Source organism: Penicillium psychrofluorescens (assembly GCF_964197705.1).
Source record: "Penicillium psychrofluorescens genome assembly, chromosome: 6".
Taxonomy (NCBI): Eukaryota; Fungi; Ascomycota; class Eurotiomycetes; order Eurotiales; family Aspergillaceae; genus Penicillium; species Penicillium psychrofluorescens.
The window spans coordinates 2,870,057-2,883,257 of NC_133444.1; the positions used below are offsets into that span (position 1 = coordinate 2,870,057).

The window sequence follows — 13,201 nt, forward strand, 5'->3', positions numbered from 1 at the left end:
AGCAGCAGAGAGCCTCTAGAAGAAAAGATTCAAGTCAATAATATTCACAGCATTGCTGTCATTATCTGCTGAACTCCTGTTAGACATTAATCGAGTTACGGCTTCGGAGGGCAGATGCCTCTCCGAATCCTCTTTTTTCGACGATCCTGGACACTGTACCTAGTCTCAGTGATGATGTAGTTAGCTGCCGATCACTTTTGAGTTTATTTGGCCCCCATCTTGACCGAATATCACTTCCAATGTAAATTCGTCTTCCCCTGAGTTTTTGAGACATTTGTCACTGCATAGCCTGGTCTTCTTCGCACCTAGTGCTTATAGTCAAATTTGAGGGATTGATTCTATTTCGTAGGAAGTTCACAAATGGAGAGATGCTCCTGTGTGGGGACTGAAGGAGTGGTATTCTTTTCGGATTGATGAATCTTGATAGTGGCACATCCCGATTTAAGGTTTACAGATATGTTTCACGCAAATCAAACAGATCAAACTGAATATCATAGCCACATCGTATCATTAGCCAGTTCCCCATTTAGGAATTTGCCCTGAGGCGGAGCAGAGTTAGCGCACATCCTTACTATCCTCGTAATCTGGGGGCCACGATCTTCTTCAGGGGTTGCATCGGTACCTCGAATCTGACGTCTTCGAGGCAATGATCTGTTCTTCCTTGACTAAATCGCAGGATGATCGCGATCTCTCTTCAAGTTATTTATTGAGGCTTCCCGCTGACCATCCATGTGCCTCTCCACACATTTCACCATCCCGCCCAGCAAAAGAATATAACAATGGGCGCTATCACTAGACTTTCCGCATTGACTGCGTTGCTTCCATTAGTCTCCTGCTGGCTCCCTCAGACCAACAAGCAGATCACCTCCAACAGTGGCACGAATCTGTTTTCATCGTCGAATGGCAAGATCCGCGGCGTGAATCTGGGATCGCAGTTTATCTTCGAGCCATGGCTTGGCGAGAGTGCTTGGAGTGATATGGGTTGCGGCAGTACTGGTTGCGAGTTCGACTGCGTCAAGTCTCTCGGACAGGAGGCTGCGAACAAGGCTTTCCAGAAGCACTGGGGGTCGTGGATCACACAGGACGATATTACCGAAATGGTCAGCTACGGCATCAACACTATTCGGGTTCCTGTCGGGTACTGGATGCGCGAAGACCTCGTCAACCGCAACTCTGAGTACTTTCCCCAGGGCGGGCTTCCGTATTTGAAGAACCTCTGTGGATGGGCTAGCGATGCTGGTCTATATATCATCATGGATCTACATGGAGCTCCAGGAGCGCAGGTGAGGTTTGCAATCTGTTGAAAAGAGGCGTGAATAGCTAACTAGGAAAAGGTCTCTGAAAACGCCTTCACTGGTCAACTGGTCGAGACACCTGGCTTCTACAACACATACAACTACCAAAGAGCCCTGCGGTTTCTCGAGTGGATGACCAAGCTGATCCATTCGACAAACCAGTTCCGCAATGTTGGCATGCTGGAGATTGTCAACGAGCCTGTCTCAGACAGCGACGAGGCCACATCTATGCGAAAGAACTACTATCCTAGTGCTGTCAACGTGAGTCCAATCTTTACACTAAGAGAAATGATCACTGACAACAACACCCAGCGTATTCGTGGCGCAGAAGGTAATCTGACAATGAGCAAAAACGACCATCTCCACATTCAAATGATGGATGAACTTTGGGGATCGGGGGACCCGGATCAGTACCTCACCAATCTACACTTCCTAGCATATGACGACCATAGATACCTCAAGTGGGACACCAGTGTCCCTGCCTCGCACAGTAGCTATCTCAACACCTCCTGCAGTGACGAGCGCAACAGTAACTGGCCGACCATTGTGGGAGAGTGGAGCTTGGCCGTGCCCGACAACGTGCAGTCTTCGCCGAACTGGGATCCATCCTCCAACAAGAAATTTTACGCAAAGTGGTTTGCAGCGCAAGTCCATGCATATGAGAAGCAGCAGGGTTGGGTGTTTTGGGCGTGGAAATCTCAGTTGAATGACTATCGCTGGACGTATCAGGGTAAGTGGCTTTCTCTTGATCAACACCAGAGGCTGACAGTTTCTACAGACGCTGTGAAGGCGGGCGTGATTCCCAAGGACCTGAACTCTCTCAAAAGCCCGTGTTCTTGAACACGGGATCTCATTCGTGCTGTTGTTTGGATCGGCGCATATCCATCTAGATGGTTAGTTCGAGTTTTTTGATCATCTTTGATCACCTGTCTTGTTCGTTGGGGTTTGTACATCATGCTGTCATTTTTCTTGATGAGCTGGTGGACGAATTGTCAAATCCTCCCCGGTTTCTCAGAAAAAGAGTGTCTTCACGGTATTAGCCATATGAAGAATATTTCAGCATGAATCATTGCGATAACTATACGTCAATAGTCAAGAGATGTACACTGTAGGGCGAAGCGAAAGTAGGCGCTACGAGTCAAGCGGCACTTCAGGTGAATTTGGCCACCACACCATGGCCCATAAAGGAACTCCTGGGCCACCTGGCTGGATGCTGGCATCTTCAGCGACCTTGCCCTGTCCGAGAACAATCTTTTCCACATCCTCAAACCCCATCGAGAGATAAAGATGGCGGGAGCCTGGAGAAGTAGCCTCGAGCCAGATCGGGAGTTTCTTCGCCTGTGCGGTCTGCTGGTGATTTCGGATGATAGCTTTCGCGAGTCCTGTGTCGAGGTATATTAGTGATAAGTAGACACTGTGTTGGACACGACCAGGATGCTCACCCTTCCCTCGATGCTCGTGCTCGGTACCGATGCTGAAGATGTAGTAGTATCTTTTCTGCCCTCGAAGACCTTTGCGCTTCGCATTATCGGTCATTCCGGAGAACTCAGTCCAGAGTCGCTGTTGTGGCCACACCAGTCAGCTCTGATCCGACAACAGCACAGGTCCGACCAACCTTTACGCCTGTGAACCCGATCCGCCAGAGCACGGAGAGGAAACCAGCCCAGAGTAATGACCACACACCATTAACGTATTTTCCCGGTGGAACAAAGACGGACGCGGCCTTCCACCCGTCGGCTTCGGTAATCAGCGCATCATTGAGCAGGGCCGATTTGACCAACTTGGTCCAATAAATCGGCAGGTATTGGAGTCGCTCTTCCTGAGACATGTCTAGCAGCATGTATGCGATGACGGGGTCAGTGTCAAAGGCGCGGCCGTTCAAGCTGGCGACGGCATCCAGGAGCTCTGTTGTTCTCCTCATCAGTATTCGTCCGGAGCAGACCAACTAGAGCTGTACAACTCACCATCTTTACCGTGAGTGATTGTGACGGTTTGTGCCATGGTTGCTATTTCAATTAGGTCATACTGGTAAGGATAGATAAATGCGCATGCTGTTCACTGGGACAAGCCGTGCCGAGGTCACGGTCGGCCATGATGCGTGAAATCGACAAAGCCTGAGTTCGCAGCCTGTGGCATCGACGTAATCAGCCCGTTAGGTAAGCACCTGTGACCAACAATCACCATCACTGTCGGACTACGATACTCTCTCTTGCAATAATATTCTATTATACTAATCATCACGTGGAAATTCGAGAACTGCAATCTGATATCGCTCGACAAGGCATCCCTCACCCAGAAACATGCACCCAGCCACGCGTAATGCCAGTGCTGGTTTGAAAGACAGTAAAATGGCCAGACCTGGAAGTGAAGCTTCTGGAATGGTATAAGAATGTACTGTAAACGAATGCTTGCCCCCTAGGCAAAATAATTATGTGGAAGGCATACAAGCTATGGCAGAAACTAGCCCTATGTTTTCATGCTTCTAGTTCTTTCATGAAGATCGTTGTCTGGAGCTCTTGCTGCCTCGATAATATCCCGTGTCTGATATATGACTTCCGGATATATAGTTAATCAGGCGTTTTATTTTTGCCGATGCTACAACTATCATCATGAACAGAAAGTAGATCGTCAAGTGCGCTATAGATCAAATATATTTCCCTACAAATGTGGGTTGCCAACAACTCCCCCGATCCAAGGGTTGGGCATCCCGTTCCCGGCTTTCTAAGCGGAATCGGCATCACGGAATATTAAAAGACAGTCCAGCTTTATGGTCTCTTGCATTTCTGCCATCTCCCTACTACCCTTCCCCTCAATCAACCATGGGCAACACGGTCCTCCTCCTCCTCGACATCCAAAACGGCATAGTCGACCGCGTCGGCAACCCAGCGTCATATGTCGAGCTTGTGGGCTCCACCGCCGCGGCTGCCCGCCAACACTCCGTCAAGGTCATCCACGTTGTGACTGCGTTCCGGCCGGGTTACCCAGAGAGTAGCCCACTGAGCTTGAGCACGCCCGCCATCGCAGCCAGCGGTGATTTTCTGGAAGGCAGCGACTCCGTGCAAGTCCACCCGGCCGTCGCCCGGACTCCCGAGGAACCGATCATCATCAAGCGTCGCGTGTCTGCGTTCCACGGCACCGAGCTCGATTTAATTCTCCGAGCCTCTGGTAACTATCATATCGTTGTCGCTGGTCTGATTACTAGTGGTGCTGTGCTCTCGACCGTTCGTCAGGCGTCGGATATGGATTATCGCGTCACTGTTCTTCGTGATCTGTGCATGGACCGCGACGACGAAGTTCACCGCGTGCTCATGGACAAGGTCTTTGCGCGTAAGACTGAAGTCGTCTCCGGGAAAGAATGGGTGGATAGTCTGGCGGGTAGTGCTTGAGTTGATCCTACATGTTGTTGAGAAGAGCGGTCCACCGAGATGTGTCTCTGGCCAAGGGGAAAAGTAAAGCTTTCTGGTACATCGAATATTCCGATAGGATAACTTATCCAATGCAATAAAAAAAGCATGGGGCCCACACATGCATCCTTGGATTGCTACCAATCCGAATAGACTAACGGAGCAAGTGTTCATGTCATGGTCGATCTGACGGACCTGTCGGAGTGGAATTCCCACTAGTAATTTACTAGGATCCATCTTCCGCATCCATCCTGATCACCTGATCTGATCCATCAGATCTAGGCGTCCAGCGTAATTTTCGCATTCCGGCAGTTTTTCCCGCTTTCTGCCCCTATAAATTCCAGGATAACTGATAGACTGAATACCATCGTTTCCATCATTGTAGAATCAGACTACTTGGTAGAATTACTAGCTAATACGCTTATTTTGCATTTCCACAGGTACAGCCAGATGCAAAATCAGCTTCACCGCTATGCACTCTTCTATCGATTCTAGGCCCCAAGAGGCTAGCCCAGAAATTAGGTGCAGTTCAGTGGAGCTTGATATGTTTTTTCCCTGCTGTAAATGCCGAGCTTATTCTCCAAGGCCTATCTTTTGCAAAGAGATTAGAAAATAGAGAAAGGAATGGAAGTAGAGGAAGAAATGAGAATAATAATTATCGACGCCTGCGACACCCGAAGCCCTATGAATAAAATTCGCCCTGATACGTGGCCAGGGCAAGTGCAATCACTATCTTTAATGGCCGAACAAGAAGAGCGCGCTTCAGCAGGAAGCCACAATACTTTTCCCCGCTGAGTATTATCCACTGGTCCTTCTGTATAGATATTTCCAGATTCGCTTGAGGTAGAGTGAAGGTATAATTGCGACACCTAGACTGGAAATCGAAACCCCAAGTTGGTGCTTAGATACAAACCGTCCTGGTAGAATAGATGTTCTTTAACTATAGCCATAGTAAGCATGTATAGCCTTATACATGCTAGGCTAAGCGACTGATTTGCTGGATCTAGCAACTAATTCACGTAGCATAGCAAGACTACGCATCCCAAGTCAACCTGTAACAATTGCTCAGTAGAATGTGCTTTAAAAACATGTAGTTAAAATAGGCACATAAATGTGCTACAGGCAATCACGCCCCATATGCAAAAGAGCTGCTGCCGGCCGCATTGTCAAAGTCCATGCACTCCTTGAGGCCTAGGATGTTGAAGAAGTGTTTTACACCGCCGACTTTCCGCGTCTCGCTGACGATGGCACGATGGCTTTCCTTCAGATTGCGCATGGCGTCCGTGACGTGCTCTGAAACCGGGTCCAGAGCAACGGAGGGGAATATGACGACCTTGAAGCCCAGGTGGCTAGCCTCTTCGACGCTGAGGCTAGGTGTAATGCCGCCGGCCACCATGTTGAGCAGCACGGGTGTCGGGGCGAGGTCTCTGCATACGCGAGCGCACTGGTCAAACTCGGTCATACCCTCGAGGAAGGCGACGTCGGAGCCGAGGGCGATGGCCTTGTGCAACCGCGAGACGGCGACGTCGTAGCCGAGTAACTGCAGGGAATCGGTACGGGCGATTATGACGATGTCGGCGCCGCCGCCGGACGCCTGGCGGGCATCCTCGCGGGCCATGCAGGCGGCGCGGATGCGGCTGAGGTAGACGTCCTCGTCGACGAGCTCCTTGTTGGCGAGGTGGCCACAACGCTTAGTGATGACCTGGTCTTCAAGATGCATGGCAGCGACGCCGCCGGCGATGTAGGCGTGGACGGTACGGGCGACCATGAGCGGGCCGCCGTAGCCTGTATCGGCGTCCGCGATGACGGGTACGGAGCGGTCAAGCGAGGCTATCATAGACGCGTTGGCGGCCATATCGCCCATGGTGGCCAGCCCCAAGTCCGGCAGCCCCAAGCGCGACGCCGCGGTGCCGGCGCCCGTCATGTACAGGCAGTCGAAGCCTGTGTTGAGGGCGATGCGCGCACTGATGCCGTCGTAGACCCCTGGGCAGAAGACGGTCTTGCCTTCCTCTTGGAGGAGGCGGCGTAGTCTGGATGCGGCTGTCTGTCCCTGGTACTTGGATTCCATGACTGAATGCTTCTTGTCACACAACTATCTTCGAGAGGGGGTCTGTACTTGATCTATCTTGGAGCGAAAGCAGAAAGTGCTGGTTACCTTTCTGTCTTGCGTTTATTGCGATGCAGAGAAACTTGGACCTATGTCTGTGCTGGGAAACTGGGATCAAACACAGCAAGTAGAACAAAACAAATCGTAACGATGTCAGCACCCGGCGCATTCACCTTGTCTTTGTCTCGCCGTTCGTGAGATGCTGCTGCTATCAAGGGATTGTAATACGAAAATCAACAACTAGCCTCTCTTTAATTTTAGCTCTCACAATGTCACAACAGATTGGTGAGATGGAGTAAATTGGAGAGAAATGGTGGAGATTAAGAGACGCGAAACCCACCAACTAGTAGCCTAGATATGTAGATCGGCTGCAAATTGAAAACAGCGGGCCGAAAAATCGGCCTGCTCGCCCCACGTCGGCCTTCTCCCACGATCTCCCTTCCAACCTTTCCCCATGGGGCCCCGGAAAACAAATCTAGACCACATAACTACAGAACTACTCCTGAAATATGGGGAAATTGAGATACTCTGTGAGAATGGAATATAAAACTTGCGTCTTGCTTAGCTTTCTCCTTTTCCTTAATCTTCCGTCTCCCCCCCCCTTGTCGCTGTTTAAACGGATTCCTACGCAAGTCTGCGCTGTCTTCAACCGCCCCAAGCGTCCTTTCGCAACACCCTGTGTTTGAGAGATTCCAGCTTCTTCCGCTTGTTCTTTTGACTCTCCTAGACTAGACTAGGTTCCCAAACACTCTGCAAAGAAGTTTATCAGCGAGGCCATGAACAGCACGCGCAAGACAGACGTCCAGCTCGGCGAGATGGCCGTGTCTGACCACAAGGAGACGATCTACCCAGCCAACGTCATTTCTGGGTCTGAGCTACGTAATTCCAGGTCAGTGGCAGAGCAGAGGCTCCTCCTTAAGGCCGATAGCGTGATTCTGCCGGTTTGTGCGCTGACCTGGTGGGTTACGTATCTGGTATGATCATCTAGCTTGTCAGGTGCATACCGAAGAGTGAAATTAAAGTTTATGGCTGACTCTAGGACCGCAACTCCATCGGAAACGCGAGAGTAATGGGGTTGCAGACGGACCTCAGCATGACGGCCGACCAGTTCTACAACTGCCTCACCATGTTCTGTGAGTGGTAGCAGCACATTCTTATTCTTCACCCCCCCCTTCCCCAGGCGGAGAGTCTTGGTGGTTCTTAACGCTGACTCACTTCTATGTCTTTGAATGTGCTCAGTCGTTGGCTATACCCTCTTTCTACTACCAGCCAACTTCATGTCGCGGTATTTCCGGCCGAATCGGACTCTTGGCGTCGCCGTCGTCTCCTTCGGCGCTGTTCTCTGCGGTATGGGCGCCGCCAAGAACTACGAGACCATCCTGGCCCTGCGCATTCTACTCGGCGCCACCCAGGCCTACGTCCAATTTCTCACTGTCTACATCAGCCTCTGGTACAAGAGAGACGAGGTTGCCTGGAAGACAGGTAATTATGTGTTCCGTGTTTGAGCCACAGCGGGCAAAGATAATGGCAAGGCTAGTCGCTAAGATACAAGCAGCTATCTTCTTCTCTTTTGCAACCATATCCGGTAGCTTCGGCGGGCTGATTAGCTACGGCATCGACAGGAAGCTCAGCTTCGAGAAGACGGGCCGCGCGCCGTGGTCGTGGCTTTTCATTATCGAGGGAATCGTTGCCATTGCCATCGGTATAATTGCCTTCCTCCTCCTCCCGAGGCTGCCGGATGACCTGCAGAGGCGCGGCAAGAAGCATTGGCTCTTCACCAAGGCAGAGATCGACCTGGCCACGACTCGATTTGCATGTGTGTAATACCCTACTAATACTTCCCGTGTTCGCGGGTGCGAATGAATGTTCTCCTATTAAAACCAACTCAGCATACAACTCGGTCAATGAAAAGATCAAGCCGAAGCAGCTGCTCGAGGTTATCAAAGACCCAAAGTCCTATTTATTCGCTCTGATGCAAGGCAGCTGCGTGCTCGGAGTCGGGGTTGTTGGCAGTTTCCTTCCCACCTTTATCTCCTCCTTTGGCTTCTCCACGGGTAAGTCCTCTCTCTCTTCTTTCTCTCTCTCTCTCTATACATCCACCTCGATGGATTGGGCGTGATTGACAGCCGCCGCAGTCCAAACCCAGTTGTTTACCATCATCCCGTACGCCTGCGCCTTCGTAATGGTCCTCGCCTTCGGCTACCTGTCGGACCGGGTCAATCGCAAGATGCCCTTCCTGCTAGTGTCCTTTGTGCTAGGTTGCACGGGCTACGTGCTGCTTCTGGCCTCACACGATCAGGCCGTCGGCATCATCTCGGCGTGCCTCATCACTGCCAGCTGCTACTCGGCCATCCTGCTGACACCCGTCTGGCTCAACGTTAACACGGTCGGCTTCACTAAGCGCGGAGCCACCTGGGCTTTCACTGAGACCTTCGGCCTGACCTGGTCTATCATGGGCAGCCGCATATATGACACACCGCCGCACTTCGTCAAGGGTCACTCCATCGTCCTTTCGCTCAACTTTCTCGCCTGCTTCTGCGTCGTCGCCGCTTACGTCTACATGCGGCGCATCAACTTGAAGAAGGAGCGAATTGAACGGGAATATGCCGAGCGAGGAGAGACACATCCCCATGTTGCTCACCAGATGACATTGGAGGAGGTTGGCGAGGCGCACATTTCCTTTAAGTACGTACTTTAAGGTTACTTCTTGAGCAGCTCTTTCTGTGTGTGTGTGTGTGTGTGTGTGGGTGTGTTTTGGTTGAGGAATGGGTTTGATTAGAAGATATTACCAGAACTCTAGTCTTCGCTTGTGCCGCTCATGGGAGTAGGAAACGGACACGCAGAAATTGAAAACCCCCCTTTGACACTACAAGTGAGCAGTATTGATAGTGACTGTTGGTGGGGGCGTTGGTTTCTGTCTAGCATCATTGATTGGGTATGGGACCATGGATATCAAACTGTTCCATCCCTCAATGTCATACATCTCAACACCAGTTCCATGAGAAGCATCTGATAGGAAGGGAAGCCAGACTATTTCCTAGGTTCTGCTAACATATCCGATACAAACCTAAGAAGATATTCTTGTGCCTGACAAAGAGGCATCGCACGAGCACCATGTATTCCTGCGACGGTAGGCAACTTCAATCGTGAAAGCTAAAACTATCAGTACTGGTTCTTCCCATGTAACTCTTTTCTCTAGGCTAAATCAATATCACCGTCATCTCATTTTCCTATAATTATCATCGGGCCGGAAATTCGGCGAAACAAAACCCAATCCGAAGTCGAGCACCCGACAAAAGCGCTAATTAATAGTACGACTTTGCCAACTGATAAATTGTACCGCTAAGTGAGAACTATTGGCGTCTACACCACGAGCCGGGATCTGTTTGTCTCTGCCTGTGTCAGTTGGAAATCTCCAGTCAGTATGGAGAATAGCTCGTGCGGTAGAGCAAGCGACATGGACCCAATCACCTCTCTATCCCCCACAAGAAGGCTCGTGACGGGCCACAATGAGCGAGGCAAGGCCGTCTTCGAGTTTGACGAGGTCCTCAACCCGTTTAACCCGTACCCGAAATCGGGAGGCTCCGAGGTGGCCGCCGAGACAGACGAGCGCCCGCCGCTGGGGATCACGCTGATCCATCGCACGCGGGAGTACCCCGTCAAGATCCAGGGCGGCGCCGAGGAGCTCGCTTCGGAGAACGTGCGACGGGGCCAGGGCGAGCTGGGAATTGTTTGCCAGATCGTTGATCTGCCGCCGACGCCGCATGGGGAAACGGGATACCTGCACCGCAACCAGAGCCTCGACTATGGTGTTGTTCTCAAGGGCTCTATGCAGATCCTGCTGGACGACGGAGTGGAGCAGACGCTGACCGAGGGAGATGTGTATGTGCAAAAGTGAGTTTCCTATCCCTTCTTAAATCATATGTACGCTACCGAATCTTTTGTCTGATATCCTTCACCTTCTAAGGGGCACTATTCACGCGTGGAAGAATATAACTTCTGAATACTGCCGCTTCTTGACGGTAGTGATCCCGTCCCAGCAGGTCAAGATAGAGTTGACTGAGGGGATTCTGGAGGTGACCAAGATCCCAGCCCTGAGCGACTGATTTGGGGTAGAGGGTTGAAGTGGAAGAAGATGAGATGCCAAGCTCTTGCGGTGGCGTTGAGAATTACAGCCCTCATCAGCTTTATTGAGTGTAGTTTGGTCTTCTACCTCCTCTAATGAGTCAATGAAAGTGTACCAGCCCTCATAATGTACTAGTTCGGTACTCTCTTCCTTTCCGCCTCGAAATAAGTCACGTTCTTAATGCGTGCTTGAATAGGTGAGTTTGAGAAGTCGTGCGAGACAGTGTACTTCGTTTCGTTGCTGAAGACTTCAGGGCGGGGATTTCTGTAGACGGACCTTTCTTCCCAAGCCGAGGCTATCAAAATATGGTAGCATGGAAAGACAACAGCAAGTGTGACGTGCCCGAATTCAAAGGTCAATCGCTCTTCGCAGATCACTCTAGATGAAGCCTGAAATGGCTCAAATGCATTGTATATCTCCTGCAGCCGGTGATGGCGAGGCCGACTTCTCGGACGCCAAATCCCCTCGGCCGGATTTTCGGCCTTCAAACCGGCTGCGCAGATAATGGTCTCTCTGGTCCCTCTCCCTCCCCTGCTTGATGTCGCATGAGGAGCGAGTTTTCGGCCGTTGAAGAGCGTTATGTGAGAGAAGGTCTTGAGTTTACCCCCAAAAAAAAGACACAAGATTTATGAGCCGAAAGGGAAAAGAGGGCACTTGTCGTCCTGCATTATCTATCAAGAATATCGTTCCATTTATACACATCGCTCTTAAAGTCGCAGCAACGACAACAAGAGGAACAACAATACACTAAGATCCTACAACCCACAGAGCATTAGGGTTACACTTCTTTCTCCGCGACCAAGACGCATACATCATGGTCGCCAACACACTCGCCGAAGTCGACCACTTTGTCCCCGTAGAGCCCACCAAGGAACCGCTCGACTATGCCGACCTCGAGACGCTGGACTTCTCCAGCTACGACAAGGGCCCTGAGGCGCGCAAGGAGCTAGCAGCGCAGCTGCGACAGGCCATGAAGACCCATGGCTTCTTCGTCATCGAGAACCACGGCATCAGCGAGGAGGATATAATGCGACAGGTAGACATCGGGCACACCATCTTCAACCGCACGCCGCAGGAGGAGAAGGATCGGCTCAAGGCAGACATCCTCGGAAAGGGCGAGTATCCCGGTTTCAAGCCGCGTGGCCACTGGAAGTCGGGCGGCAAGCCGGACCGCATCGAGAATTTCAACGTCAACCGCAACATGAGAGCCCACGAGCAGCCCAAGGCACTAGAGCCGTACCGTGCCGAGATCCAGACCATCGTCGACACCGTGCATAGGGACATCCTCGGCAAGATCCTGCGCCTCTTCGTCATCGCCCTCGAGATCGCCGACGAGGATTTCTTTGTCAAGCTCTTTAACTACGACAAGCACGATGAGTCGTGGGCCCGCTGGATGCAGTACTATGCCGACAACGACGATAAGGCCGACGCCACCGGGGATTCCTCCTTGTGGCTCGGTGGACACCAGGACCTGTCGGCGCTGTCACTGCTTTTCAGCCAGCCCATGGCGTCGCTGCAGGTACGCGACTACGAGGACGACGCGCAGTGGAAGTACGTGCGGCACGTGTCGGGCGCCATCATCGTCAACGCGGGCGAGATTATGATGTGGTGGACGGGCAACTACTTCAAAGCCGCGGTGCACCGCGTGATCCAGCCTCCGAGTGACCAGAGGGGGCACAACCGCAGCGGCTTCTTCTACTTCGCCGTGCCTAACGACGACGTCGTCATCAACACGCTGCTTGAAGAGAGTCCCGTCCTGCGCGCCCACGTCAAGCAGAAGTGGTTCCCAGACGGCGAGGCGCCCACCAGCAAGGAGTGGTGCAACAACCGCATCCGCGTCACTGGCCAGAAGGCCCTGTTCCAGAATCAAGACGCCAAGAGCACGGAGAAGCAGAAGATTGGCACCGTCATGACGACCTGGTACCGCTGAGGTGGGCTTCGCGGTGTACCGTCGATACGAGGCCCTGTGTTTCTTATTTTATTTTGGGTCCATTTAAATCCATGATAATCCGCCATTGCATATGCTTCGCTTTCCAAACGGTGCAGTTTGGTTCATTTTGGGCTGTTCATCAGTCACCCGGGAATGGTGACCAATGGTCGTAGAATGCCATCCATGATGCTGGCAATAGAGCATAGAGCATTTATTACAGTATAAGCAAAATGCAACAATTGTCATTCTTTACCAGAAACGGTCACTGAATTGCTTTCGATCGGGAATAGCCCGATCGACTTCTGATGAAAACGATTCTGATAAGTTCTGACGGTCTCA

The 13,201-nt window shown here is 51.5% G+C and overlaps 7 protein-coding genes across 7 annotated transcripts; 5 read left to right on the top strand and 2 right to left on the bottom strand.

Moving 5' to 3' along the window:
- Window positions 1-779: 779 nt before the first annotated feature.
- On the top strand, window positions 780-2,135 carry PFLUO_LOCUS9551 (uncharacterized protein; the record flags this gene model as incomplete). Its single annotated transcript, XM_073787391.1, has 4 exons — window positions 780-1,283; window positions 1,335-1,556; window positions 1,608-2,025; window positions 2,074-2,135. 4 exons carry the CDS (start codon window positions 780-782, stop codon window positions 2,133-2,135), a joined length of 1,206 nt encoding a protein of 401 aa, XP_073643551.1.
- A 291-nt stretch (window positions 2,136-2,426) lies between these two features.
- On the bottom strand, window positions 2,427-3,296 carry PFLUO_LOCUS9552 (uncharacterized protein; the record flags this gene model as incomplete). The annotated part of the gene is made up of 4 exons (XM_073787392.1): window positions 2,427-2,677; window positions 2,738-2,855; window positions 2,911-3,200; window positions 3,260-3,296. The coding sequence occupies 4 exons, from the start codon at window positions 3,294-3,296 to the stop codon at window positions 2,427-2,429; spliced, it is 696 nt and encodes a 231-aa protein (XP_073643552.1).
- Window positions 3,297-4,114: 818 nt separating this feature from the next.
- Window positions 4,115-4,681, top strand: PFLUO_LOCUS9553 (uncharacterized protein; the record flags this gene model as incomplete). The annotated part of the gene is made up of 1 exon (XM_073787393.1): window positions 4,115-4,681. The coding sequence occupies one exon, from the start codon at window positions 4,115-4,117 to the stop codon at window positions 4,679-4,681; it is 567 nt and encodes a 188-aa protein (XP_073643553.1).
- Window positions 4,682-5,825: 1,144 nt separating this feature from the next.
- PFLUO_LOCUS9554 (uncharacterized protein) lies at window positions 5,826-6,767 on the bottom strand (the record flags this gene model as incomplete). The annotated part of the gene is made up of 1 exon (XM_073787394.1): window positions 5,826-6,767. One exon carries the CDS (start codon window positions 6,765-6,767, stop codon window positions 5,826-5,828), a length of 942 nt encoding a protein of 313 aa, XP_073643554.1.
- Window positions 6,768-7,582: 815 nt separating this feature from the next.
- PFLUO_LOCUS9555 (uncharacterized protein) lies at window positions 7,583-9,504 on the top strand (the record flags this gene model as incomplete). The annotated part of the gene is made up of 6 exons (XM_073787395.1): window positions 7,583-7,780; window positions 7,846-7,939; window positions 8,076-8,288; window positions 8,362-8,622; window positions 8,696-8,860; window positions 8,942-9,504. 6 exons carry the CDS (start codon window positions 7,583-7,585, stop codon window positions 9,502-9,504), a joined length of 1,494 nt encoding a protein of 497 aa, XP_073643555.1.
- Window positions 9,505-10,263: 759 nt separating this feature from the next.
- Window positions 10,264-10,912, top strand: PFLUO_LOCUS9556 (uncharacterized protein; the record flags this gene model as incomplete). Its single annotated transcript, XM_073787396.1, has 2 exons — window positions 10,264-10,700; window positions 10,774-10,912. 2 exons carry the CDS (start codon window positions 10,264-10,266, stop codon window positions 10,910-10,912), a joined length of 576 nt encoding a protein of 191 aa, XP_073643556.1.
- Window positions 10,913-11,746: 834 nt separating this feature from the next.
- PFLUO_LOCUS9557 (uncharacterized protein) lies at window positions 11,747-12,862 on the top strand (the record flags this gene model as incomplete). The annotated part of the gene is made up of 1 exon (XM_073787397.1): window positions 11,747-12,862. The coding sequence occupies one exon, from the start codon at window positions 11,747-11,749 to the stop codon at window positions 12,860-12,862; it is 1,116 nt and encodes a 371-aa protein (XP_073643557.1).
- Window positions 12,863-13,201: the final 339 nt, after the last annotated feature.